General features: G+C 31.1%; 1 protein-coding gene across 5 annotated transcripts; it reads right to left on the reverse strand.

The window, feature by feature from the left end:
* Positions 1 to 459: 459 nt before the first annotated feature.
* On the reverse strand, positions 460 to 8,219 carry LOC132697376 (transcription factor E2F5-like). 5 transcript variants are annotated; one of them, XM_060662833.1, is made up of 7 exons: positions 8,103 to 8,213; positions 7,418 to 7,860; positions 6,474 to 7,147; positions 5,369 to 5,537; positions 4,846 to 5,013; positions 4,471 to 4,768; positions 460 to 1,931 (listed from the first exon to the last, which is right to left on the reverse strand). In XM_060662833.1, exons 3-7 carry the CDS (start codon positions 7,100 to 7,102, stop codon positions 1,798 to 1,800), a joined length of 1,398 nt encoding a protein of 465 aa, XP_060518816.1. In that variant the 5' UTR covers positions 7,103 to 7,147; positions 7,418 to 7,860; positions 8,103 to 8,213; the 3' UTR covers positions 460 to 1,797. The 5 variants fall into 5 exon arrangements, with proteins under 5 accessions (XP_060518816.1, XP_060518815.1, XP_060518818.1 ...); XM_060662832.1 differs by having other exon boundaries at positions 7,418 to 8,008; XM_060662835.1 differs by lacking the exon at positions 7,418 to 7,860 and having other exon boundaries at positions 8,103 to 8,219.
* Positions 8,220 to 12,936: the final 4,717 nt, after the last annotated feature.

Here is a 12,936-nt window from a genome sequence, read left to right on the forward strand (position 1 = left end):
CATGTTCCGAAAATACATATTCTTTTTGTTTTGTTGAAAAATGCCCGGCAACGCATTAAAAAAGTGAATTTTTCCTTTTTGAGTTATTGACACCCTCGCCACCAAATGCGGATATTTCTGGTGAAGTACAACAGATGATATTTTTTAGGTTTTGGTCATAATGTGCCACTCATCTGCTGGTCAAAAAGCCGAATTTGTAGTAAAATGGCCTTTTAAATTTAAAATTTCATTTCATTGAATATATTTTTTGGATCGTATTTTTTGTTTTAACGAAAATTGTATTGTAGGTACAATTTCTCCTTTGTTTAGACGCCGACGCAGGAGACACCTAGAAGATATGTACCTACAAGTTCCACAGCCTGCGGAAGTATTTTTGAAAAATTGAAATTTGTATTGTTGGAATACATCATGGATGTTGTAAAGGTGCTTCATTCAAAGAAATAAAACAACATATTGTGCATCTATTGTTTATTAATATAATTTATATACATTGTAGAAATGTATTTGGATCTGTGATGACATCTACAAAAATCGTCAATAGTAAGGCCTCTATGGCTTGGACATTAATATCTTTTTTGCAGAGATAAACATTAAAATAATCAAAGTTATTTACAAATTTGTAACAGTTATAATTAAAAATAAAAATTGTACTAAGTAGAAAAAAACTAGAGAAAAAAAAACACCCACTAACTTGTAGTGTTGTAATGAAAGACATTGATTTGGAATCAGTCGGTACTAAAAGAACCCAGAAAGATAAGCTTTGCTTCGGAAGCTAAAATTGTTAAGAATTGAACTTCTCAGTTTCAATACATAAAAACACCTTTCATAAACACCCAAATACCAAAATATTTTTCGCCTCATTTTAATCGTAAAATAACGTGTTTTGTTTACATCAAAAATTTGAATAGAAATGATTTTTTTTGTACCAGGTTTACCATTTCACAAAACAAAAATTAATTGGCAACTGACACAGAGAACCCACTAAATTATCGAAAAATCGAACTTATGTAAATCTTAGTGCAAATTACAATGAAATAATAATTGCAAATTGACTTTTTTATATCTGGGCTTACAATTATTAAAAGAAAAAGTGAAAACAAATAAATTAAGACTAGTACGGACATATTGCAACTAAATGTTCTTCTACAGGTTAAATGGGTGTCCAAAATAACCTCTAAAACAAAAATATACAACAATAGGTAAAACATTTATATTGTTTTCAACTTAAAACATCTAGTTACAGAAATAAAACAGACGAAGTGAAAAATGCCCAATAAGCACACGTATATATTATAAATATATTTACAAAGGGAAACTGATCTTTATAAATTGTTTGTTGCTTTTTTCATGGCACCATCTGATTCCATTTCAAAAAGATTCTGAATGTTTAATATAAATACTATAAATGATAATAAAATATTAAAAATAAATAAGAATAAGACATTCAATTGCATCCCATTCAAAATCATTATGACCAAAAGGAGATAGGCACTTTGGTCCAAATTCTTCGTATTTTGTATCTAGTAAGAACTAGCCGAAAATATACAACATAAAAAGTAAATAAAGATAAGTAATATTAACAGTCGTGTAACGAATTTTTAGCATTCAAAGTTGCCACACATGTGCCTGAATTACTGAACCAGACAACAGAAATTCAATACCAATTTACAGGTGAAATAACAGACAACATATAATTTTCTTTGCATGACAACTTTTGAAAAGATTTTTAAAGATCAAGTGAAAATTTATAGAATTTTGGTATTGTTAATAATGTGAGCAATGTGGTTACGCTTACATCTAGCATGATGACAAAAAGTCATAATCAAAAAGGTCGGCCAGACCTTCTGTCGTATCCAAACTAAAATTGTACTCTGGTTGCATAAGTGGCTCAAGAGGTACAAAAGGTTCCCCACAAAAAAACGGATCCAGACCTAAAAAAAATATACCAAACACTTCACAGTGCATGTAATAATTTTATTTTATAGGTATAAACTTGAATGCGGGTGTTTTTAGGTATAGTGATAGTTACATCGCTATTCCCTTTCTTATTAGTTTCATTCGATTATTTTTTTATAAAAAGCGGTGATATGATTCTTAGTATGAAGTCCAATCAGAGCAAGTGTGCAGAATTTTGTTTATTAGTTTCGAAATGCGTGTCGAAAGGCGCGTCAAGATCAAAATTTGCTAGCTAAGACATACAGATCCTCTTTGATTACTACACTACACGTGACATAACTACATAACGTTTATTATTATTATTATTATATTATTATTATAACCTGAAATTACCTAAAGATGATCATTTCTTATCCATATTTCCATATCCATTATTCTTGAACTGTTAGTGAGGTCAGCAATTTTTATTACAATAACATAGCAATGAGAATATTTCAAAAATGTTTTTTTAATAATATTCTAAATTACATTTCTTGTTTAAAAATCATCACTAATTAGTAATTTTTAATTAAAAAAAATATAGAAAGCCCAACGAAAAAGTTTATGGCATAAAATAAAAATTATAATGTGTACAACATAGCAATGAGAATATTTCAAAAATATTTTTTTAATAATATTCTAAATTACATTTCTTGTTTAAAAATCATCGCTAATTAGTAATTTTTAATTAAAAAAAATATAGAACGCCCAACGAAAAAGTTTATGGCATAAAATAAAAATTATAATGTGTATAACATAGCAATGAGAATATTTCGAAAATGTTTTTTTAATAATATTTTAAATTACATTTCTTGTTTAAAAATCATGACTAATTAGTAATTTTTAATTACAAAAAATATAGAAAGCCCAACGAAAAAGTTTATGGCATAAAATAAAAATTATAATGTGTAAAACATAGCAATGAGAATATTTCAAAAATGTTTTTTTAATAATATTCTAAATTACCTTTCTTGTTTAAAAATCATCACTAATTAGTAATTTTTAATTACAAAAAATATAGAACGCCCAACGAAAAAGTTTATGGCATAAAATAAAAATTATAATATGTATAACAACATATAGCATGAAAAAATAGAATATAATTGTATTCCTAGTCGTCTACATGTCAAAAACAACTCGAGCAATAAAGAAATAACGCTTCGTAGGTCATTAATGAGCGACATTTTACGGGGCAAGGCTAATTTCTGGCGCACTAATAACAGACCACCCTGTATACAAAGACAATGAGCATGAAAGAATACAATCACATTTTGGTATTTTAAATTATGTGCAACAGGAAATTCAATTGTCACCAGAGAGAACCAGCATCAGATCAATCAATAGTTTAAAATAGACAATTTGATTCAAGTTAAGCCTCACTAAATTATTTGTAAAAACGAGGATACGTACGTGAGTCTTTGCAAAGCAAAAAGCATCAGTGGTGTAAGGCTTTTTTTAGTTTGTTGATAATTTTTAAGTTACGATATTCAGCGATTTCCTTTCTCTTTTTCAAACATGTTTGTAATCTGTTAATCTAATCGAAAACAAACATATCTTTAAACAAGATTCCAACAAAAACTGTATGATAATTATATTGAGCTTGTTTATTATTTTAGAATGTCCTTTGTTTCTTTAAAAATAAAAGATATTTTTTCCATATACAGAAAAACTGTCAATTTTCAACTTCTTGTCAACCTTGTCCAGGACCAATAATTATCCTACAATAATCTAAACTCAATCGAGGAATTAATCTCGCCCTTCCTCAACGTAGTGAATGTAAAATGGCTCATCGGCCCTTTATCTTTAACATTTAAATTATATTAATTGATGACTAACTCAGGGTAAAGTAAAATTATAACAAAACCCGAAATTAAAACGCTTCCCTAAAAAATAAGTATAAGTACGCAATACCCTTTGAGCTTTAGAATTCAGTCTGAAAAGTATGATTACAACACAAGAAGGGGATCTGCCAATCTGCACCAAAGCATTATCATCACTCGAAGGAACTCACCGCAATGAGCTGAATCCCATGGTGCTACAAAACGGCTTTATGAAAGCAGCCCACATAAGATCCAACACAACGCAGTCGCAAAGCACATAGGAATGATGAGGAATGTGAATGATTGTGAAAAAGCATGCTATTAACTGTAAGATTTTACATTGCAGAAAATAAAAATTAGTCTGTAGTAAAAAGTCAAACCTAAAAGCAGGATATAAAGGATACTATACACGAAACAGGACATCATACAACATAATAACACAAATGGTATAGGATGTTAGTACCATACCCAGAAGCAGGAGGTAAACGCATAGCTAGAACTCTGCCTGTGATGTGACTAACTCAGCATACACAAGTCACAGACAGAATCCCAGAATGCAGTTACAAAGTGATTAGTGATAATTAAGACTATCAGGGCTAGCTAGTAAACTAAAACTTGCCAATATAAGCAACAATGAGTTGGAGTGTATTGTTGTTGACACAGTTACACTGGGTAAAACAGCACTTTCAAAATACACAAAAAAAAATAAACTTACCATTACTCGTCCTGTGCTCATTGATGTTCCCTTGACTCTGATACCTATTAACCAGTGGTGAACTGCAAGAATCACCAAATAACATTTTCAAACAGGTACTTGGAGTTTGATTCCCTTCAATATGTTTAGAACTTGCGGTGGTTGGCGGACTGTCCAGGCTAGGATCCATTTTAACCATAGATGGGGTAACACCCGAAAAAGATAAGGGATCGCTGACATTTGCCCCATTAGAGTAAGTTGATGATGATGATCCACCCGTTTCAAATTCATCTTTAATAAACGACAATGACCGACAAACCTGAAAAAACAATGTGTTTTTAGTACAAAAGATATTTTCAGAATGGCAATTGGTACAGTATAATTATTTGCTGTTACCTGGGATGAAATAGGCCTATGTGGTGGTGGAGGGCTATCCAATTGAGGAACTGGTGGGGTGACGATATCAAACAAACCAGGACTCAACCTAATATCTTTGAGTAATGGATCCATTGGTGGTACTGGTCTCGGTTTTACAGGTGATGGAGGTTCTGGACACAAATATACCTAGAAAATATTCCCAAAAGTAAACAAATATTATTCAGTTTCCTTTTATTCCTTTTTAATTTCACTGCAAGTCACCACAATGGAAACAAAACTCAATTGATTATAAATGATAAAAAAACAAACAATTAAATGTAACAGTTTTTAAACTATATCAAGTTAAACAAATAAATAATTTAAGAAACATTTATTAAGGGAAACGTCGTTAAAAATCGGATATTTGGTATTTCCAAAACATGGTTATGAACAACTTTTTGAAAAAAGACAACAGAAACCCTTGTCAAATTAAAAAACAGTGATAAAAATAATATAAAGGGTGAAAAACAAAATCAATTATTCAAAATATTTTGTTACCTACCTCAATAGGTCCTTCAGTAGATTTCATTTGAATGCTGTAGCGATCATCATCATTATCATCACCAGTTGGAACTGATAGCTTTGTATTGGGTGGCGCTTTGATTGCCATCACAGTCTTATGCTTCATTTTGGGAATTGATCTTAAATCTTGATATGACACATAACCATACCTGTAACAATTGTGCTTTAGACAAAAATTTTTAATACTGTGCAGAACTTGAAAAACATTACACTTTGGACAAGTGCAAAAATTGCATAAAAGTATTACTTAACAAAACGTTTATAAATATTCTAAAAACATATATTATTAACGAAACATAGCAATTATTAAAACTTGCTATTTGATGATGTATCACCATTATAACATGCAAAAGTATTGCATTAATCCATGGTATTGAACAAGAAAAAAAAAATTTATTTGTTAATTTATATCTTTTTCAAAACCAGCAGAAGGTGGATGTATGAGGATTTTATAATATTAAATTGTATAGAATTGTATGTAGAATATAAATATGCAATAAAATACCTATAGAGTATTGCAAAGTTACTATTTGCGACTGGTAGATCTGAAATGTAAAAAATATGGCAACTGATATACCAAAAATAAAGTTGAAAAACAAGATTTGAAAAGATAACACAACAAAAATTATTTGCACATTCAGAAAAAATAAATTTTACAAAATGGTAGAAATAAATTCTTAAAATTATTTTACATTTGTAACTGCAAGGTCTATTCACAATCAAATAATATACTTTTGGTCCAAACCCAGTGTATCAAAAGTACCTTTTACACAGAAGGATATTTTGAAATAAAGGTAGTCTAAAAGCGGAGACTGTAGGTGAAATATCCAAAATCTGTTTTCCTTTTTAAATTCATTATAATGCAAAACCTACAAAATTATTTCAAAAAGAATGTTTCATTAGATAGAATCATTAAACTTAATTCAATCTAGTAAAGCTAATTTACTTCTTTTTTTTCTATAGACTTATTAAAGTAATCTATATGAAATTATTTTAAACAGTCAATAGTATAAAATATGCCCATTAGTTTAAAGTAATGTAATACAATCTACACAAATAAAAAGACACATAACACAACATCTTACTTGTCATTGCTTAAATTCCTGAGTTCTCTTTCTGCCATTTCTAACTGCCTATCCAATTGATTCTCTCTATCTTCCAAAATTTTCAACTTCTTTTTTAGCATAAAAAAACTAGTATTGTCCTTTCCCCCTGTCCATTGGATATTATTTTTCGATTTCTTTTCCAAAAGCCCAATTCCTTCCAAAACATTTGTTATATCATAGATTCGCCTTTTTTGTACTTTTAGATCAGATGAGGCTTTATTTAAATCTACTACACCATTAGGACTCTTCTCTAGCAGCTCTGAAAACTTCTTCGTTAACAAACTTAAGGAAGTATCATACCTAGTGTTCTTCCTCAAGGAAACTGGTCGTTTTTGTTTTTTGGGCTGTGGCGTTTTAAATTCGTGAGTTGCTAATGGCACTACACTATAGCTTTGTGATTCCAGGTTCAATTTTCTTTTAACTGATGGTGCCGAGGCAGGTGTATTGCTCATAAGTTGATTAATCGGAGTAGCTCCATACCCATGGTCCAGTAAATGAGGGCTTGGTGTATATTCTGACTTAACCAGTGTCATGTCTGGGGTGGAATATGAAGCCACCACTTTGTAACCTCTAGGGCTATCGCTACGACGGATAATTTGCTTTGGCATTGTGACCACGGGTTGTTTCTAAATCATATTTATCAGTCGGGAAATCTGCCGAATAATGAACAAGAAAGCTCGTCAAAATTGAATTGGCATCGTCAACACGGTATCACAAGTCATTTCCAGAACCGAAAACATTTGTTTAAATATAATAATAACAATATAAATACAAATTAGGGGAAACAAACTTGACACGATTTGGTGGGGGTAGTTTTTAACCGTTACGCAATTGGAAACTTAAAGCTCACCCTACCCTTTAAACCGCCATTATGGCAAGCACCCCGGAATGTTTTCTTAAATAAAAATAACATTATTACTTACTTTTACCAGTCTATGGCCTTCATCTATGCAACTGCCAAGTTTGAATGGGATAAATTCGTTATCATTTTTTCAGATTTTACGAAAAAATTACATGTTCTCGAATATTGAACAAAATGGTTTCCTGTGGATACCTCAAAAGCACGAAAAGCACAGAAAAAACACATTTAAAAAACATTATGAATGAGTTTGTCAGAAAATTTCGAAATTCATAACGGCCAAGTTAAAAGGCTCCCGCCCGCTGAATTCGTTGACGAAAAATACTCCCAAATAGAAACAAAAAATATATAAATTTTAGTGTCAGATTCGACGTACCGTCTACACTTTAACTGCTGTTACAAAACATCTGCCATCTGTACCCGGCATTGGCGCGAACTGTAGCGCATGCGTTTTGGCATCTCGTTCCAGATGATCCCACGGAGTTTCCCGTTTTCAATTTTTTTTACCTGATAAGCAGCTGCCCTTATGATTATGCTACATTACACGATGCGAGTTTAAGAAATTCGCTAATTTACAACACAGAGTAGGCACTTTTCACATGAGCATAGCGAAGTTAACCTTAAACTACATGCTGTCGAATGTAAACAAATATGGCTAAAAATGCAAGGGCGACTAGACGATGTATGCTGGGATATACCGGTTTCTATGAACCGAAACATTTTCCTCAAACACTCTGACTTTTACATACCTTACTTTGCCGTTCAATTTAATGCACTACCTTTTCAAGCATCTAACAAAACTGGAAATTTAGTATTTCCTAGTTTATCATAGACGTCAAGAGACAAGAGTACAGAGGCGAAATAAGTATACGGAGCATAAAAGTAGATACATAGTGTAAAGCAACAGCAGCGCCGATTTAGCAAACAATATTTTGTTTTATATTTTATTATTATCATCGAAACATGTGTGTAAATTTATATTAATGTTAATATAGAGCCTGTATTTAATTCAATAAAAAAAACGAAAACCGATTTGGCTTTCGCTGATAGTAAGTGTATAGCTCAAAATTGTTCACGGAATATTCACGATACTTAGTCTCTCTAATGTTTCCCTCTACACATTTTAATATTTACCCTCAGCCAATTTTGTTTCATAGTCATATTTATACATCTCGTGTAACAGCTCACTCTCACTATAAATTATATTATAAGTAGAGAATTATTATTTTATACAACGAATTATTATCTAGTTAATGCCGGTTTCCAGTATTGACGCAAGGATAGCTGTGGTTAGGCTATATTTTGTTTAACGCTCATTGCATACCTATATACATAAAAAAAAATCGATTACCCGCCCAATCTTAAACCAATCTTACATTGAACCATGAGGTACATATATTCCGAACGATTAAAATGCTGAAAATAACGTCATTGAGGCAATGTCGTTGGTTATTTAATTTTCAGGAGCACAAAAGATCGGATTGATCTGATCCAATTAACATTACTTATTATATTATTGTTTATACAGGGTGTTGCAAAATATTTGAACCACCAAAAATGTGTCGTCCTTAATTTTTATGGAACGCCCGGTTTATACCTCCGTTCCTCTTCGTTAACAGAAATATGCAAGGCGTTTCACCTCGAACCTAGTTGATCTAAAAATATGGGATTAACTAGTAAAAAGTTTTAAATTTCGATTACTACTGAAGTCGATTGTTGCCATTGGGCTAAAATAGTTCTAAGATAGCGTCACACATGCCGATATTCTCATTTTTAGCGAAAAACCTGGAGCATAACAAAGATGAGCTCAGATTCTTGGAATCAAAGGAGAGTATAGAAGCAACGCTGTTGTCATATGGTTAAAGATTTCCTCGTTGGCGGGGTGTTTTTTTTTTATTAAAAACGAAAATTGAAGAAACATTAACTACAAGGTTGCATATTCCGAATAAATATTATTATACTTCAAGGTATTCGTCTTTTTGAAAATATTGTGTTTTTAAAAAAACCTCGTGCATATTTTGTATTTAATGAGTTGCCGAGAAGGTAGCAATTGTTTTAATATTCCCTTAAATGTTCTACTGATAGTTATACTGTTAATTAAAAGTGGAAATTTATTTAATGGTTTCACCTACATGTAATATGGGCTGGTTTGTGATGAATTGAGTGTTGTGTCTATGTACGGGGTCATGTCAAACATGTTTCCGTTTTTATAGAAAGATAATATGATAAATAAAAACTTCATCCAATTTATATACAATTGTTGTGCCATATACTATCTTACATAATTCTATACAAAGACTGAGAGTGTGTTTTTTATTTGCACGTCTTATAACTTGATTATTTCTTAAACGTATCATGTTTTATGTGCGATTTTCTGTATTGCATACTTTCTGTTGAATAAAATATTGGATGGACCTGGCATTAACATGTTTGTGTTATCAACATAATTTGTAATTAAAAAGAAATGCTAATTTCCCTGATACCACACAACATCCATTGGATATGTCTGATTAGTTCATACATTATCCATGCATTTGAGGAAACTCTCTGAACGTTCATTTTTGTACAATTTCTATAACGGTAATACACAATAAACTATACCGATAGCTAGTTTCAAGAATTCTAAGAACATTTTGTTGATGGAATATTTGAAATGCTATTTGAAGATAATCGGCACGTCAAAATTTGCAAATTAAAGTTAATTATTGCATTTATTATTAATAATTATTTTTCAAGACAGGCACCATATGACGTCACCGCTTAAAATTAATATGCATGCATGGACAGAATAAGAAAAGTTGTTACTAACCAAAAAATAAAATCTGCATTGCTTTTGTTAAACCTTAATATCCTTACCAAACAATTTTCGTCATGCCAGTTTATTCGCGTCAATGAATTGTACATGGCTCGTGGTAAGTACATATTAATTATTACCAAAATGATTAAAAAAAAATTATCTTTGGATATTCCTTTCGTCAATATTTCCTATAAGAACCTTTTTGATTTTGAAAAAATCTATAATTGTATTTTAAAAGTTTTACGTGTCTAAATTCTAAATTCTATAGCTCCTAAAAAATATGAATTTAGATATTTTATGAATTTACAAATAAATTATCGTTTAAAAATAACCCATATATTTGAAACCAATTTTTCTCAACGTATACTAACGTATAGTAATTTTTCATATATTTTTTACATATCAGCGATCTTTCAAAGAATTTTTCATAGTTAATACTGTTGACAAATCTTTTGAGTTCCTCCTGCGTCAATTGTTGATAAATTGCTAGCTCGGTTAAGTTCTGAAGAAGTCAATTGGATGATTGGCGAAATGTCAACACGCTCAGTTCATCAACCTGCGTCGGTTGGAGAAGGAATCTAGAAGATTTGTACATAGTATATCAACGATTGTTTCCAAATTATCTGAATTTTTCTAGGTATTTTATTGGAAACTCGTATATTTTGCATTTCACAAACATTTCTGCAATACAAAAAAAACTTTTATTTAACAAATAAAAAGTATTCCGTTATTAAATTATATTAAAATATGGTACCTTAATAAATTGTATTTGAGAAATTACAATTGGCAATTTTGACAAAATTCTCAATTAAAAAAACATTAGCGACTCGTTGATTACAATGTTCAAAAAAATTGATCCGCCGCGTGTGTTTAATGAAAAACTAACAAAAATGGGGCGATTACCGTGCATCCAGCTTGACTAAAGAATCTTTAGAATGCAATAGTAAAATAACCTAACCCAATAAACATTGTTGTCTTGTCTCCATGAAACAGGGTCAATTTGCCCAATTTTTTAAATAGTATTTTATTGATAGTTTTATCTTTTTGGGTCCGATTTTGCTTAAAATGGGTAACTTATTTGCACTTGACAAAGGAGCGTACTATCAGCTAAAAAAACTACTATAAGAATTTATCAATTCACCTTATTCCATAAATTATTGTATTTTCTAGAAAATAAATCAAAACTTTAATTACTCATTTTTCACTACCACACTACTAAAGATACCAAAATATGCAGCCATTAGGCATTCGTGAAGTGTCGCTTCAAAACGCCAGGTCCATTAAAAATTGTCGGGATCAACTTCCAGCGTTTCCGGTACTTCAGTCACAGGTTCGGAAGGAGTAGATTTTTCGATTCCTTTAAAACACTGATGGCATTTTTTTGACGTTTATCAGTTCTGATGGTTACATCACTCAGTGAATTTATTTATGGGGATTTGCAAAAATGTATCAAAAAACTAATGGTTGCAGAAAATGTATAGAATAATGCACTATGTTTATAAGACTTGTTCAGCCGCTCGTTTATTAAACACGCGCTCCGCTCGTGCCAGAACAAATTCCAATTGCGTTTATCAAACTTGTTCCATAATATACTATAGAGCGATTAAAGTTGAAACTATGTTCTATAGGAATTTTACGAATATTATCGGATTAAATAAGGAAAATATTTAATTTTATGTTTTACAAAATAATCAGAAAGCGATAACAGAGCTCAATAATACCTATATTTATAATACCTATTATAGTATAAATGGCGTATTGTTTGAAAACAGCCTGGTCCCTGCCATCTGCAGATGTGTTCTATTTTTTTAGGTATCAGAATTATGCAAATTTCTTTGTGTTTTTATTTCAATTTTTTTTATATGCGCAGTGCATTGTCAACTAAATAAGTGATTTCGTTATTCTTCACAAGCAGAAACCAACATTGTAGAAGAATATATTAAAGCGCAGTGTAATGACTACTTACTATCGTAACATCATCGCGAGACAGCATCAGCATGCAGTACATCAGATACAAGGTACAACATGGAACGGGGCGTATCAAAATATTTATTGTTGACACGCGATATAAATTGTGGATCTGGTTTTATGCGCACGTACTCGAATATCCAGACTGAATGCGCATCGCGTATCGCGATTTATGACTTTCCATCTTTGTGAGATGTTATTTAAATGTAAGAAATACCAGACCTTACAAACTGGTTATTGCCGCATTTAATGATTTTAAGACAACATTAGCGAACATTTTTACAAAAATTTGAGTAAAATGGCCAGCAGATATTAGATTAAAAAAAAAACGTTTATTATTTATTGAATCATTTATTATGCTTGTAACCTTTTTTCTTTGGAATATTGAATTATTTGAAGTTATTTAATTTACTTAGATTTGATAGAAGCGTTTTCTTATTCATTAGACAATTGCAATTGTCAACGGAAGCTATTGTAAGATTTTCGGTCCGTTATTGGGATATTGATTTCAATTAATTCAGCATTTGAGGCTTAAGCTTCAGATTTTTCCCAAAATTAAGATGCACCTCTCAAGATAGACAGGTTTTATGGCACGCTTTCAGCGTCTTGAGCAACAGTTGATTAGCCGTGCTTTCATTTACTTCATTTTAATTACTTTTTTGCATTACATTACATACATTTAAAACAGCTTATTAGGCGTAGATGACTGATGATGATTGTCAAAAGTCCCAAGAGTGGCAGGTAGGACAGACATTAAAAAAATTTACACAGGTCTACAGTGATTTTGATGGTTGCAAGCTGTTTGTTTATTTGTATAT

Source organism: Cylas formicarius, unplaced genomic scaffold (assembly GCF_029955315.1).
Source record: "Cylas formicarius isolate icCylForm1 unplaced genomic scaffold, icCylForm1.1 PGA_scaffold_1__22_contigs__length_36826433, whole genome shotgun sequence".
NCBI lineage: Eukaryota > Metazoa > Arthropoda > Insecta > Coleoptera > Brentidae > Cylas > Cylas formicarius.

Excerpts from the sequence above, each read along its gene's own strand:
- LOC132697376 (XM_060662835.1), bottom strand. The coding sequence starts at position 7,102 with ATGCCAAAGCAAATTATCCGTCGTAGCGATAGCCCTAGAGGTTACAAA. Across the intron at positions 5,538-6,473 it reads AGGAATTTAAGCAATGACAA|GTATGGTTATGTGTCATATC; the intron begins GTAAGATGTTGT and ends CAATTGTTACAG. Across the intron at positions 1,932-4,470 it reads TGAGCACAGGACGAGTAATG|GTCTGGATCCGTTTTTTTGT; the intron begins GTAAGTTTATTT and ends TATTTTTTTTAG.